This window comes from Erinaceus europaeus, chromosome 4 (genome assembly GCF_950295315.1).
Source record: "Erinaceus europaeus chromosome 4, mEriEur2.1, whole genome shotgun sequence".
Lineage (NCBI taxonomy): Eukaryota > Metazoa > Chordata > Mammalia > Eulipotyphla > Erinaceidae > Erinaceus > Erinaceus europaeus.
In genome coordinates this window covers 53,582,215-53,596,567 of record NC_080165.1, presented here as the reverse complement: position 1 = coordinate 53,596,567, position 14,353 = coordinate 53,582,215, and the positions used below count along the sequence as shown (strand labels likewise).

The 14,353-nt window shown below is 43.5% G+C and overlaps 2 protein-coding genes across 8 annotated transcripts in view; both read right to left on the bottom strand.

Moving 5' to 3' along the window:
• Window positions 1-236: 236 nt before the first annotated feature.
• On the bottom strand, window positions 237-2,690 carry RPP21 (ribonuclease P/MRP subunit p21). 2 transcript variants are annotated; one of them, XM_016192215.2, is made up of 5 exons: window positions 2,535-2,690; window positions 2,355-2,455; window positions 2,196-2,278; window positions 707-832; window positions 237-382 (listed from the first exon to the last, which is right to left on the bottom strand). In XM_016192215.2, the coding sequence occupies exons 1-5, from the start codon at window positions 2,589-2,591 to the stop codon at window positions 279-281; spliced, it is 471 nt and encodes a 156-aa protein (XP_016047701.1). In that variant the 5' UTR covers window positions 2,592-2,690; the 3' UTR covers window positions 237-278. The 2 variants fall into 2 exon arrangements, with proteins under 2 accessions (XP_016047701.1, XP_016047702.1); XM_016192216.2 differs by having other exon boundaries at window positions 2,355-2,431; window positions 2,535-2,618.
• A 1,752-nt stretch (window positions 2,691-4,442) lies between these two features.
• TRIM39 (tripartite motif containing 39) overlaps window positions 4,443-14,353 on the bottom strand; it is a 31,836-nt gene continuing 21,925 nt past the window's right edge. For 4 of the 6 annotated variants that reach the window (XM_060189396.1, XM_060189400.1, XM_060189397.1 and 1 more), the window contains 4 exons: window positions 11,362-11,592; window positions 9,386-9,408; window positions 7,022-7,137; window positions 5,712-6,396 (listed from right to left, as the gene is read on the bottom strand). In XM_060189396.1, the coding sequence (XP_060045379.1) occupies window positions 5,849-6,396; window positions 7,022-7,137; window positions 9,386-9,408; window positions 11,362-11,592 (918 nt within the window). In that variant the 3' untranslated portion in view covers window positions 5,712-5,848. Of the gene's footprint in view, window positions 6,397-7,021; window positions 7,138-9,385; window positions 9,409-11,361; window positions 11,593-14,353 lie in introns of all 6 variants that reach the window. The other 2 variants (XM_060189399.1, XM_060189401.1) reach the window with 2 other exon arrangements.

Sequence of the window (14,353 nt, the reverse complement as noted above, 5' to 3'; positions counted from 1 at the left end):
CTAATGGGCCTTATACTGAGGAAGCAAGGCCAAGGGGCACTGGAGTCAGCGTCCTGGAAATAGGAGTTGCTTAGTGGGGCCAAGCAGTCTATGGAAACCAGGAAATCCTTGAATTGGGGGAATACAAGGTTGTAAGGACAAAGAGAGAGTAGCCATTGTCAGAGAAACAGAAATAGACAAGCAGAAAAATGGAAAAATTAAGAACTGAAATGGTCACAGAACAGAATCATACAAAGTTAAACATAATTAAGCTTTATTTATTTAGAAGATGGGTGAATTCATGACTGGTGACTGGAGCTTTGAGGCTGCACTTTCTCCTCAGGAAAGCTGGCTGGAAGAGGGTGGACTATGTTTCGCAGAGGCTGTGGTGATTTACTGAGATCTAGGGAGATAAGTAGCGTTAGTTTGGTTATTATTTTTTTTTCTTTTGGCACCTTTCACAGGAGCCCAGAACTCCCTTATTTGTCCTCATTTCTACACTCATTATCCCTAACCTCTAGCGGTAGGGTAGCTTCCCCATTTTTTTAAAAAAATATTTTATTTATTTATTAATGAGAAAGATAGGAGAGAGAGAGAGAGAACTAGACATCACTCTGGTACATGTGCTGTTGGGGATTGAACTCAGGACCTCATACTTGAGAGTCTAGTGCCTTAGGCACTACACCACCTCCCGGACCACTTCCCCATTTTTCTCTACACATCTCACCTGCCTGGTTCCCCAACTGGGCTTCAGGCCGATCTCCCCAGAGTAGATGTTCAGGATCGTTGAGAAATCGTTGGCTGCGTTGGCATGTTAAGCAAGTCTGCACTGTCCAGCGCTGTCCCTTGCAGCCTGGGTAAAGGTAGGGGAAAGGAAGAAAGTGCCCAGGGTCAAATAAGAGAGGTCTCTTGCATCCAATTTTGCCTTCAGGACTTTTCCACTTAGTAATTCTACCTTTCCCCCACTAGGAATGCAAATATGATGGTGTCAGGTCCCTGCACAAACTATAACTTCTTGGTACTAATCTTTTAGTCCAGGGCCCAGATTGTGGTTCACCTGGTAGAGTGCACATGTTACTACACATAATGACCCAGGTTCAAGTGCTGGGGTCCCTAGCTGGAGGGGGTTGCTTCATTAGTGGAGCAGTGCTGTAGGTGTTTCTCCTCTCACCCTCTATCAAAAAGAAAAAGGCTGGGCGGAGGGTAGATAGCATAATGATTCTGCAAAGAGACTCTCATGCCTGAGGCTCCAAAGTCCCAGGTTCAACCTTCTGCACCCGAACACCACCGTAAACCAGACTGATTAGTGTTCTGGTATTAAAAAAAAAAAAAAAAAAAGCTACTGGAAACAGTGGAGCACTAAGGCCCAGCAATAACTCAAGTGCATAAGAACACACACACACAATCAGTGCCCAACTTCGCAGCAAGATTCTTTAAGATGTGCTATTTCTGTCTCGAACCTATTTTGCCTTCTAATTTGAAATTTCAGCCTCCTGATCACTCCTTTCCTTGACAACACAATTTAAGGATTCCTCACACATGCCTAGAATTTATATATATCCCACTCCCTCTACTTATCACGAATCTTGCCACTGAAATCAGTAACGTAACATTTTATTCCTCCAATTATAACATCTACATCTTTATAAGCTATATTGGTGGGAGTCAGGCGGTAGCGCAGCCGGTTAAGAGCACACAGAGCAAAGCGCAGGGGCCAGTTTAAGGATCCCGGTTGGAGCCCCCGGCTCCTCACCTGCAGGGGAGTCGCTTCACAAGCGGTGAAGCAGGTCTGCAGGTGTCTATCTTTCTCTTCCCCTCTCTGTTTTCCCCTCCTCTCTCCATTTCTCTCTGTCCTATCCAACAACGATGACAACAATAACAACAATAATAAAACAAGGGCAACAAAAAGGAAATAAATATTTAAACTATATTGCTTCTTAGTTTGTCCAGTGAGATCATGTCAACAAGAAGTGAATACTGAGTGAATTAATAGGAGGACTGTCTTCCACGAGATCAAACAACATGTTTTGCATGGTGGCACTGCCTCTGATAGTCTAAAGGCAACATCTTTTCCCCACTGTCAGTTACGGTGGGAAAGCCAAGCGCCAAGTTGAGTGGAGTCGCATCTTCAGAGCAGGAGAAAGCGGCTCCGGCACGTCCTACAATGTCACCCAACTAAAGCGAGAAGCCGCCGCCTCCCTCGGCCGAGCACTCACGTCTCTGGCGCTGCGTGCAGGTCAGGCCCGGGATAAGGAGGGAAGAGCAGCCACGGCAGAGAGTCCTCTTCACCGAGGGGTCTCTGCGGGCAGAGAAAAGGGTGATCGGGCCTCGCGCCCCGGCCCCACCCTCCCAGCCCCGCCGGGCGCCAGTCTCACCGCCGCAGGACGAGCCGCTTCGCGATGGTCCTCTCCGTGTGGCAGTAAAACCTCGCCAGCGCCTGGTTCTCCGGGTTCTGTGCGAGGACGCAGTGGGCGGCCTGAGGCAGGAGTGTGGTCACCAGCGGGCAGCTGCACCCGGCCGCCCTCCGCGCTCGCACCCGCACCCCGGAGACTCACCTGGTAAAGAAAACTAAGTCTTTGGAAGGCCTCGCGGTCCTTCACCGACCCCGCCATCTGCACCGCGAAGGCTCCGCTCTGTCCGTGGCTCCGCCCCGCCCCAGCGTCCGCGCACAGCTTTCTGGGAAGTGTAGTTCCTGTGTCCGAGCAGCGGCGGCCAAAGCCCCTACTCTGGTGCCACCCAGAGACTTCAATCCCATCGCAGCTCTGAGTCCTTCGAACTGTTTTATTTTCTTTCTGATCTTCAAGAGTGATCAGTTATACTACCTAGAGAATGGTGCAGTGGGGCCAAGTGGTGGTGCACCTGCTTGAGCGAACATATTACAATACGCAAGGACCAGGGATTGAGCCCCTGGTGCCCACCTGCGGGGCGAAAGCTTTGAGTGGTGAAACAGGGTTGCAGGTGTCTCTCTCCCTATCTTCCCCTCTTCTCAATTTTTGGCTGTCTCCACCCAGAAAGATAAATTATGGTGGAGCTAAGAGAGAGAGAGAGAGAGAGGGAGTGTGTGTGTGTGTGTGTGTGTGTAATATTTTCCGAGATTGGTCTCTACGCAGACAGTATATGGCGGTAAGGGCCAAGGAGATGGAATAATGGCTATGCAAAAAAGACTCGTGCCAGAAGTTCCTACTTAGGTTCAAAATCCCAGTACCACCATAAAGCAGGACTGAGTAGTGTTTTTATTTATTTTTTTAAAAAGGGGAGGATGGTTATTTACTTATAATTAAACAATTTACATGCAGCTAGATCGTCTATCCTACTCTTTTGAAGCCAAAGGTAGATGTCTGTATTTACAGACATAAAGAACAGAGGTTAAACAAAACAAAAAGCAAAAACGCAAGAGTGAGCCTGGGAAGGTAGCACAGTGGTTTAAACAATAGATTTTTGTGCATGAGGCTCAGCTCCCAGAAAGTTAAGCTAGAATTGAACAGTGCTCTGATGGGGTAGAATATTTAAAAGGACCACAAGGCAAACAGAGAGAGAAATAGCACTTCTGGCCCTGAGAAAAATCTTTTATCAGAAAACAGTGAATGGCTTACCAAGTCTTTTCCACCTACCAAAAAGACATTGCCTGTTACACAATGCTATATATATTACCAGAACACTGCTCAGCTCTAGCTTATGGTGGTACAGGGGATTGAACCTGGGACTTTGGAGCCTCAGGCATGAGAGTCTCTTTGCATAACCATTATGCTATCTCCCCCTGGCCCTTGTTCATAAACTCTTTTACAGTTGCATCCCAGCCCTAACACATTCATTTCACCAATCTCCCATTTGTTTGACATCCTGTGTTGACTGCTGTGTCATAGTGAATGACCATGAATTCCTTTTAAAAAATTAATCTATTGGTTTAAATGTCTGTTTCCTCTCTGTCCCAGGACCTCATTCTGTATTTCATTATCCCCAGGCCAACTCTTTCAGATATATAGAGTCACCACAGAACCAGAACCTTCCCCAGTTGGCACATCCATGTGAATCTTTTCAAAATTTTTTTTTGTGGTCCAGGAGGTGGTGCAGTGGATTCTCAACCATGAGGTCCTGAGTTCAATCCCCGGCAGCAAATGTACCATAGTGATATCTAGTTTTCTTTCTCATGAATAAATAAATTATTTAAAAAATATATATATAGATGCCCATGGGCAGGGATAGATAACATGATGGTTATGCAAAGAGACTCTCATGGCTGAGGCTCTGAAGTCTCAGGTTCAGTCTTCCCCACCACCACTGTAAGCCAGGGCTAAGCAGTGCTTTGGGGAGAGGGGGAAAAAAAAAAATATATATATATATATATATATATATATATATATATATGCCTAGAACAACCCGACTTCAGTCAATTCAGAATGTGTTAACACCAGTAATTTTTACACACTGACAAAGGTTGTTGTCAAATCATCACACAACACAGATCACTTCAGTGGATCCTTTGTTCCATATTATGTTTACCATCCAAAGCATTTTTCCACAAAGAACCACAGTCAAGGCACAAAGGTAAGAGGAGAGTCTGGACAAAGTCCTGTTGAGGTGGTAGGAGAAACTGAGACACCCTTAAACTGCAGTTTCTTGTCCCAAACGTCTGTAAACTGCTGATCACCCAAGTAGCAGATAATCTAAGTCATCTTAATCTGGTTTGGCATGCAGTGCTTGACCTGTGTTTGGACAACAAAAGTACCTTACTGGTTGTTTATTTTGGCCTAAAAATTAATTAAAAATGATTTACATTCTCTGGTAGAGAAAGTGGCAGAAGGTGAGTGGTAGGAACAATCAACAGATTGGCTCTTGTGAAGGCTAGGTCCAAGGCCAGAAGCACACTGACAAAAAAGAAATTACTGATCTGGCCTTTACCACACACACATTCTCTTCTACCCTGTCTGAGGGTGAGGAAGACTCCATTTATTTTTTCCCTCTCTAGTTTATATACCTTACTCAGGTAACAAAGCTGACAATTTGGGACTAGCTACTTACTCAGTAACATTCTCTAAGGATTTTGAGTAGAAATACTTTCCTCTGTCCTCTAATACCGATTCTTTTCTTCCCAAGTTCCCTTGGGAACACAGTGACAGACTATTTTGTAGGATCTCTGGCACCTCACCTACGGAGAGGAGTAAGGTGACTGACTTCTTGGAGACAATCAGTTATTAGGAACAGGTGATAAGTCAGCTCTGTTGAAGACTGAGGCTGGGACCTAGATATTCCTCTCCTTTCTCCTCACTCTCTCCTCCCTACACCTCTACCTTTGACCAATCCTACCTACACCTATGGCAATCAAAGAAATATCTCTCCTCTCCTATATTCTTTAGGTATCAGTTCCTATAGCTTTTCCAGACCTTCCTTCTCACGTTCTTGATACCCTCAGAAAATGCCCTCCACTTCTAGGCCTATAAAAACAACTGTGGTTCATCATGATTCAATCTAGAGGCACAACAGATTGAATTCTCAATAGTGTTATTCTGGGTCAAAGAACCTCTTCCGGGATGTAGAGGGGCTTGAGCAACTCAAACCCTCCCATAGACATTTTATTCTTGGAAAAGCTCTCCTTCCCCAACCTATTCTTGAGCAGTAGAAACCCTGATGGACCTCAGGGAAGATGACCCCCTGGAAACCAGCTCTCCACTCTGATAGGAGGGAGATTCAGTTGTGTCCAGTCCTTTCCCCACCCCCACACACAAACCATTCGAGAAACCAATGTGTTTCTCCTAGACGGTTCAGACTTGGAGCCAGGTAGACATGAAGACATTCCAGCAGGTCACAGGAAGGAAGGACCACAGCTCTTTTGACCCTTCTTTTAGCCCAATTATTACCATGTCTCTGCCTGTCACTCCCAATCTGTTGGGGGCCTGATGGTAAGTGGTGCAGCATTCTTCCGACCAGCCCGAATGCCTGGGTAGAAGAGAGGCCAAAGTTTCTCAGTAAAAGTATCAGTGAAGGTGTAGATATGAGAACGATCTGTGACGTTGTAAAAGGATAGCGTGCCGGCCTCATAGTCTAGGAATATGCCCACCCGCTTAGGTTTCACCTTGATGTGCAAAGGGGTAAAAGGTGTGGTGGTGGCGGCATATTTGTCCCCATTCCATAGCCGTACCCGCCAGTAGCCAGTCTCAGGGAGTGGAGTCAGTTCACCCTTCCTGCTCACAGAGTCCCGGCAGACTCCCACTGCCCAGTGGGTCTTGTCACCCACTTCCACCTCCCAGTAGTGTCGACCTGAGGTGAAACCCTCAGTTGCCAGGACGCAAGGGTAGAAGGTGAAACGCCGTGGTGTATCGGGGAGATCCCGTAGTCTGGTTTCCACAAACTTGACACTCTTCCGGTCTTCTGACAGGACTAAGTTAGGATGAGCAGTCTCAGGGTCGAGGGTCACATCCGCTGGCGGGAGAAGCCAGAGTGGGGAGCTAGATGAGGATGGGAATAGCTAAATGTCCCTGCCTCTCTCTTTCAGCCTGCCTTTATAGAGCCTGTTCTCTTAGAGGTACGTAGAAAACCATGGTTTGGCCTACTTCCCCAATCTGTGGTATCACGAAAGGAGAGGAATAATGGCTTCATTTGTCACTCTGGCCCTAAAAAATAAAGCTAATAATCTTGGCTCGCAAGGGTTGATGCCTTAGCTTTTGTGTGATCTTCCTGCTATCCACCTCTGATATCTCACCTCAATATTCTCATGTTATATGGAGGGAAGTACAAGACACAGTCAAAGGACCAGAAAGAATACAGAATAAGAAGGCATTATGGTCAAGAGGTAGAGTGATTGTATATCTTTTTTCCTGACACAGTACTAGTTTGTGACTATTTTCTTTGAGAAATTATTATTAGGACACTCCCTTATATTCTCAGGAAGGAATGAAGCAGTTTAAGCAAATTATTTAATGTCTAGAGATGATGAGAGAGAAAGGGAGGGGGGATGGGATAAATGGAAGCCCAAATATAGTAGGATCTAAAGACTTTCTTCTCTCTCCCAATTCACTCTGCTAGTTTCCTTAAGGGAACAACTCACCAATTAGTTGTTTAAGAATTTTCCTTAGGGCAAAGTACTGTCGGGGAAAACTGCTGAAGTTTTTTTCCAGCTCTATGGATACTGATGTCACCTCCATGGTTTTCACCTTCTCACATCTAGGAGGGTAGAGAGAGAGGAGGAGAAAGGGCAAGGTCAGGGTAAGCTCCAGTAGGGAATATTTAGATGTTGACACCTTTAAGGTAGAAACCAATTTTTTTTTCTAGCTTCATATGCTCTTTTCTTCTTCCCTGATGATAGATTTTTTTTTTTTTTTTGAGGGGGGTTGGAGAGCAGTCTATAGAAAAATCACAGTCCCTTGAACAGATCCTTAAGAATGACTCTCAGGTGGTCTGGGAGGTGGCGCAGTGATAAAGCTTAGGACTCTAAGCATGAGGTCCTGAGTTTGATCCCCAGCAGCATATGTGCCAGAGTGATGTCTGGTTCTTTCTCTCTCCTCCTAGCTTTCTCATTAATAAATAAATAAAATCTTAAAAAAAAAAAAAGCTGCCAAAGTTTAAAAAAAGAAAAAGAAAATTAGAGAGGCTTAAAATACTAGTTCAAACATTAAAAAAAAAAATGACTCAGGGGGCCAGGTGGCTATTTGCCCGGTAAAGTGCAAACAATACAGTGCGCAAGGACCCAGGCTTAGGCCCCTGGTCCCCACCTGCAGGGGGAAAGCTTCATAAGTGGTGTTAACAGTGCTGCAGGACGCTCTCTGTCTCTTCCCCCCACCTCAAGTCTTTTAATTATCTTTATTTGTTGGATAGAGACAGTCAGAAATTGAGAGGGGAGGAGGAGATAGAAAGGAAAGAGATGGAGAGACACCTGCATCACTGCTTCACCACTTGCAAAGCTTTCCCCCTGCAGGTGGGGACAGGGGCTCAAACTGGGTCCTTGTGCATTGTAACATGTGTGCTCAACAAGGTACATCACCTGGCCCCTCTCTCTTCCTCTCTATCTCCTCCTTTTCTCAATCTCTATCCAATGTATAAATAAAAATGTTCTTTCTTTTTTTTAAAGAATGACTCAAAATAAGAACAGAAAGGGAAACACAAAGCAGAACTTGGAGTGGGTTTGGAGTATTGCACCAAAGTAAAAGACTCTGGGGGGAGGGTGGATTCTCAGGTCCACCGCAGGGGACTGGGGGTGGGGAACAGTCCTTATGTGGTGAGAATGGTGTTAAAATATATATCTAGGTGGTAGCGCAGCGGTTAAGCGCAGGTGGTGCAAAGCACAAGGACCGGCATAAGGGTCTCGGTTCAAGCCCCCGGCTCCCCACCTGCAGGGGAGTCGCTTCACAAGCGGTGAAGCAGGTCTGCAGGTGTCTATCTTTCTCTCTTCCTGTCTCCCCCTCCCCTCTCCATTTCTCTCTGTCCTATCCAACAACAAAGCATCAATAACAACAACAATAATGACTACAACAATAAAACAACAAGGGCAAAAACAAAGGGAAAATAAATTAATTAATTAAAAAAATATATATATATACATCTAGGGAATCGGGCGGTAGCGCAGCGGGTTAAGTGCAGGTGGCACAAAGCGCAAGGACCGGCGGAAGGATCCCGGTTCGAGCCCCTGGCTCCCCACCTGCAGGGGAGTCGCTTCACAGGCGGTGAAGCAGGTCTGCAGGTGTCTATCTTTCTCTTCCCCTCTCTGTCTTCCCCTCCTCTCTCCATTTCTCTCTGTCCTATCCAACAATGACATCAATTACAACAACAATAATAACTACAACAATAGAACAAGGGTAACAAAATAGGATAAATAAATAAATATAAAAAATTAAAAAAATATATATATACATCTTAAAAGAATCTTGGGGGAGAGCATAATGGTTATAAAAACTTTTTCATGCCTGATGCTCTGAGGTCTCAGGTTCAATCCCTAGCACCACCATAAAGTCAGAGCTGAGCCATGTTCTGGTCTCTTGTCTCTCCCTCTCTCTGAACTGCTCGCTAAAATAAAATAAAATATTTAAAGAAAATAACTATCACAACTTTCGGGGGGGGGGGACTGTATTATTTCATGCAAACACATGATTACAGTCTGTGTTCTTTACTGACCCAAATATGTCTTCCTCCCATCTTGCTTGGACACAATTATAGGTACAGATAAGATCTGTTTCTACATTTTCTTGGTATCTTCTTCCTTCCTTCTCAAGGAAGACTTGATGCTCAAACAGGAAAAGGTAAGGGACTATTACCCCTAGTGGTTTGCCCTCTAACTGGCCTCATAGACACAAAGGACATTCTTCCATATTCTACCCATACAACATAATCTTCCCATCCTTGCTTCCCCAGTTCCTTACTGTACTCAAGTCTGTAAGCTAAGACCTAACTCACTCAAAGAGATAAAAGAATCACTTACTTTTCCAGGGTATTTTTGACATCCTAGAGGGAAGGAGAAAAGAAAGCAATATTGGTCCTGGTTCAAGGGTGCTAGAAGCAAAACATCCCCCCTACTCCCCAAAGTTTTAGATTTATAAAGTAGGTGCAGGTCCCACTAAGGGTTACAATGCAAAGGGTCCAAACAGATCTGAGTCTATGTCTCCTAATCTGCTTCCCACTTTAAACTTTTGATAGTTATGACTCTCAAGATGATTTCTTGTGTGTTTATCTTTGCTGATCAAGGGCACTGGGAGCTCAACGCAAGGGGCAGGGATTGTCTGCTTTTTACTCCTCCCACCAAGTACTGACCACACAACTACTTCTTGGAAATTAGTACAGATAGCTCCAGACTGGTGTCACAGGAATGAACGAGACTTTTCTATTGTGACACTGGCTCTAAGTATTAATAGTGTGCCAAACTTGACTTGTGAGTACATGGGGTCCAGAGTAAAAAGACAAATCTCTTTAATGTACAAGGCAAGGACCCAGGTTTAAGCCCCCAGTCCCCACCTGCAGGGGAGAAACTCCATGAGGTGAAGCAGTGCTACAGGTGCCCTCTTCTTTCTTTTTTAAAAAATATTTTATTTATGCACTGTTTATTGGATAGAGATAGAAAGAGATAAACAGAGGCAGAGAAGATAGAAAAAGACACACACGCACACGCACACGCACACACACGCAGCACTTCCTTTACCACTCATCAAGCTTTTCCACTGCATGTAGGGACCAGGTGCTTGAACCTGGATCCTTGTTCATGGTAACATGCACATTCAACTAGGTGTGCCACTGCCTGGCCCCAGTGCCTCTTTCTCTCTTCTCTTCCTCTCTCAATTTATATCTGTCCTATAAAACAAATAAACTAAAAAAAAAAAAAAGGAAAGAAATTAAATATTTATCTATATAAAAAGTAGATGCCAAGCAATACATAACATGCAGATAAGGCACAACAAGGTCTCTGATTCAAATGCTGGTAATTTGATATTTTACAATAAGAAGTTTCCTAGGGTGGGGGTAAATAGCATAATGGTTATGCAAAGAGATTCTAATGCCTGAGACTCCAAAAGTCCCAGGTTCAATCCCCTGCACCATCATAAACCAGAGCTGAATAGTGCTCTGGTTATAAAAAAAAGAAATGTTTCCTACACTCTTGCTATCACTGTTCATCTGCTTAAGAGAACAAATCATCTCAAATATTTAGAAACATTTTTAGAAATAACATTTATTTATTCAGAGAAAGACAGGAGGAAAGAGAGAAAGAACCAGACATCACTCTGGTACATGTACTGCTGGGGAATTAAACTTGGGACCTAATGGCTGAGAATCCAATGCTTTATCCACTGTGCCACCCCCCAGACCACTAGAAGCACTATTTACATCTTCAAAGAAATGCATTATTTCAAGTATCATTCAACCTACATTTCTATTCTTTTCATGTACTAGTACATCAAGTTCTAGGACTCAAAATAATGGTAACTGGAGGCTGGCGGTGGTGCCTCAGAGAAGCCTTTCTGTAGAGAAAGCTCCTTTAAGTATATCTGGAATAAAAAATTGAATTTAGAGGAACGGAAGAGTGAACATCCTAAACTGACAGAATGGCCTGTGAGGGGCAGGGGTGGTGCACCAGTTAAGTACATACAGTACTACCATGCACAAGGACCAGGGTTTGAAACCCCTGCTCTGCACTTGCAGCAGGGATGCTTCACAAGTGGTGAAGTAGGTCTGCAGGTGTATTTATCTATGACCCTCTTTATCTCTCCCTTCCCTCTCAATTTCTCTCTGTCCTATCAAAAAAGAAAAAAAGAAAAAGGCCTCCAGGATTCATATTACATTTAGCTCAAGCGATAACCATGGAGGTTAAAAAAGAAAAAAAAAGTACACACAAAACACCATTCAGAATGGCCTCTGTAAACCTAAGCTGTGACTGATTGTGGGGCTATGTAGGGATAAAGCCCGAACCTTAAGCATCTCGAAGCCAGACTGTAAGCACTTGCCCTCCACTTCTGCAGCCAAGTGGGCCAGGTCCCGGCGTTTGTCTCCGAGGTGAGCAGCATTTTCTCGGAGGCGTTGTAAAATGTCTTGTTCCTCCTCTTCTAGTCGTGAAAGCAACATCTGCTGTTCTTCATCTAGTCGTCTGTGAAGCTCTTCAAATTCCTTTAAGATCTGTTGTCGGCGACTCTCCACTAATCTCTGAGGAAAGAAGAGTATTATGTTTAGCTGGGCCAGAGGGACATGAATGCCTTTATGCTCCCAGCACATACATGAATTAATATAGATTTCTAGTGCCACTAGAAGTAACAGGACAATTGTGTTTCCCTCCACTGGAATTTCCCTTTCTTAGAGAACAGTCACTGTAACCTCTAGAGATAACCTGGAAGCAAAGATCATAGGAGAAATAAACATTAAAGATATACCCAACGAAAAGGTGATATCAAAATATATCAAGAACTCACACAACTCAGTAACAAAAATCAAGCAGCTCTGCTCTAAGTCACGATGTATCACTTCACATCTGAGTTATTTTTGCTTCTTTTGTAGATCTGTACCAGTTCTGCATAGATGCTTGATATCAGTCCCTTGCCTGATATGTGATGTGCAAATATCTTCTCCCATTTACTTGGTTGTCTGGTTATCCTTGTGTAGTTTGCTTTCAACGTGTAGAAGTTTTTAGTTTTATGTAATCCCATTTATTTACTCTTGCTTTCATTTCCCATGCCCAGGGGATTGTCCTCAAATACATCTTTGATGTGAAGGTCCTGCAAAGTTTAGTTTCACCAATATTTTCTTCTATTAATTTAGATCTATTATCTAGATCTTTAATCCATCTTGATTTGACATTGGTGTATGGTTTCTATATGTGGTCGGCCAATTTTCCTAGCACCATCTGTAACGTGTGCGCTTAACCAGATGCACCACCACTGGGTCAGCACCATCAGTTAAGAGACCTTCTTTACCCCAATGAATGGTTTTGGCACCTCTGTCATATATTTTGCAGTTATCATGAATAGTATGTCTAACTTACAATATCTATAAGAGTCTTTTACAATATCTATAAGATTCACCAACATTCAACTGTGTCACTCTATTTTGCTTTTCACTTTCCTGTGTCTATTTTTCCCTATTTTTGTGTTCCTGGTTCTATTCTAATATTGATCATGTCATTAAAAGATGGAATTCCTTTGCTTCTTTCCTTGTGGGACTTCTCTCAGTAATTCTTTTTTTTTTTTTTTAAATATTTACTTTTTCCCTTTTATTGCCCTGGTTTTATTGTTGTAGTTACTATTGTTGTTATTGATGTTGTTGGATAGGATAGAGAGAAATGGAGAGAGGAGGGCAAGACAGAGAGGGGGAAAGAAAGACATCTGCAGACCTGCTTCATGGCCTGTGAAGGGACCTCCCTGCAGGTGGTGAGCTGGGGGGTCGAACAAGGATCCTTATGTCGGTCCGTGAGCTTAACTTACTGCGCTACTGCCCAACTCCCCTCAGTAATTCTTTTAAGTCAGGTTTGATAGTGGCAAATTCCTTTGGTTTCTGAATGTTTTAAAAGATTTATTGTTTCTCTCTCATACTTGAAGTTTAGCAAGATACAGAATTTGTCACTGACAATTCTTATCTTTTAATACTTTGAATATGCCATTCCAGTCCCTCCTTGCCTCTAGGGTTTGTGATGAGAAATCTGATGACAGCCTGATAGTTCTATCTTTGTGACTTTATCCCTTTCCCTGGCAGTCTGCAATATATATATTTTGTTGCCCTTGTTTTTTTTATTGTTGTAGTTACTATTGTTGTTGTTATTGATGTCATCATTGTTGAATAGGACAGAGAAATGGAGAGAGGAGAGGAAGACAGAGGGGAAAGGAAGATAGACAGCTGCAGACCCGCTTTACCGCTGTGAAACGACTTCTCTGAGGTGGGGAGCCCGGGGCTCAAACCCGGATCCTTATGGGCCCTTGCGCCATGTGCGCTTAACCTGTTGCACGCCGTCAGACTCTTAGTCTGCAATATTTCTTTCTCATCTCTGGTTTTGGATAGCTTTATAATATCTTGGTGTGTGATTTTGGATTCAAAAATTTAGTTGTGTGTTCATTCAACTTCTTGGATTTTATTTTTAACATTGCTCAGGTATGAATATTTTTCCTTCTTTAAAATGTTGTAATTATCTCTATTTATTGGATACAGATGGTCAGAAATTGAGAGGGAAGTGGGAGTCGGGAAGAGAAACAGAGAGACACCTACAGCACTGCTTCACCACATTAAACTTTCTCCTGCAGGTGGGGACTGGGGGCTTGAACCCAGGTCCTTGTACATTTTAAGATGTGTGCTTAACCAGGTGCACCACTAGCCCCAGGTATGGATAATTTTCTGCTAAAATTTCTTTGAATATGTTTTCTACCTCTCTCTCCTTCCTTAGTGATACCAGTATCTCTGATATTCATCTTTCTGATGAAATCTGCTATTTCAGAGAGAAGTGCTACATTTTTGTTTCCACTCCAAGAAATTTCAGTTCAAAGTATGGCAGTTGTGTCTTCTAGAGTTGATATATATATATATATATATTTTCAATATTTATTTATTCCCTTTTGTTGCTCTTGTTGCTTTATTGTAGTTATTACTGTTGTTGTTGAATAGAACAGAGAGAACTGGAGAGATGAGGGGAAGACAGAGAGGGGGAGAGAAAGATAGACACCTGCAGACCTGCTTCACAGCTTGTGAAGCGACTCCCCTGCAGGTGGGGAGCCAGGGGCTCAAACCAGGATCCTTATGCTGGTCCTTGTGCTTTGCGCCACGTGCACTTAACCCACTGCGCCACTGCCTAACTCCCTTAGTGTTGATATTCCTTTTTTTATAATTTTTAAAATATTTATTCTTTTATTTCCTTTTTGTTGCCCTTGTTGTCGATGTCATTGTTGTTGGATAGGACAGAGAGAAATGGAGAGAGGAGGGGAAGACA

What these genes read in the sequence shown, in the direction of transcription:
- RPP21 (XM_016192215.2), bottom strand. Translation starts at nt 2,591, where the DNA reads ATGGCGGGGTCGGTGAAGGACCGCGAGGCCTTCCAAAGACTTAGTTTT. An exon ending in CTGCACGCAGCGCCAGAGAC is followed by an intron (nt 833 to 2,195) that starts GTGAGTGCTCGG and finishes ACCTTTACCCAG; the next exon opens with GCTGCAAGGGACAGCGCTGG. An exon ending in CCAGTTGGGGAACCAGGCAG is followed by an intron (nt 383 to 706) that starts GTGAGATGTGTA and finishes TTATCTCCCTAG; the next exon opens with ATCTCAGTAAATCACCACAG.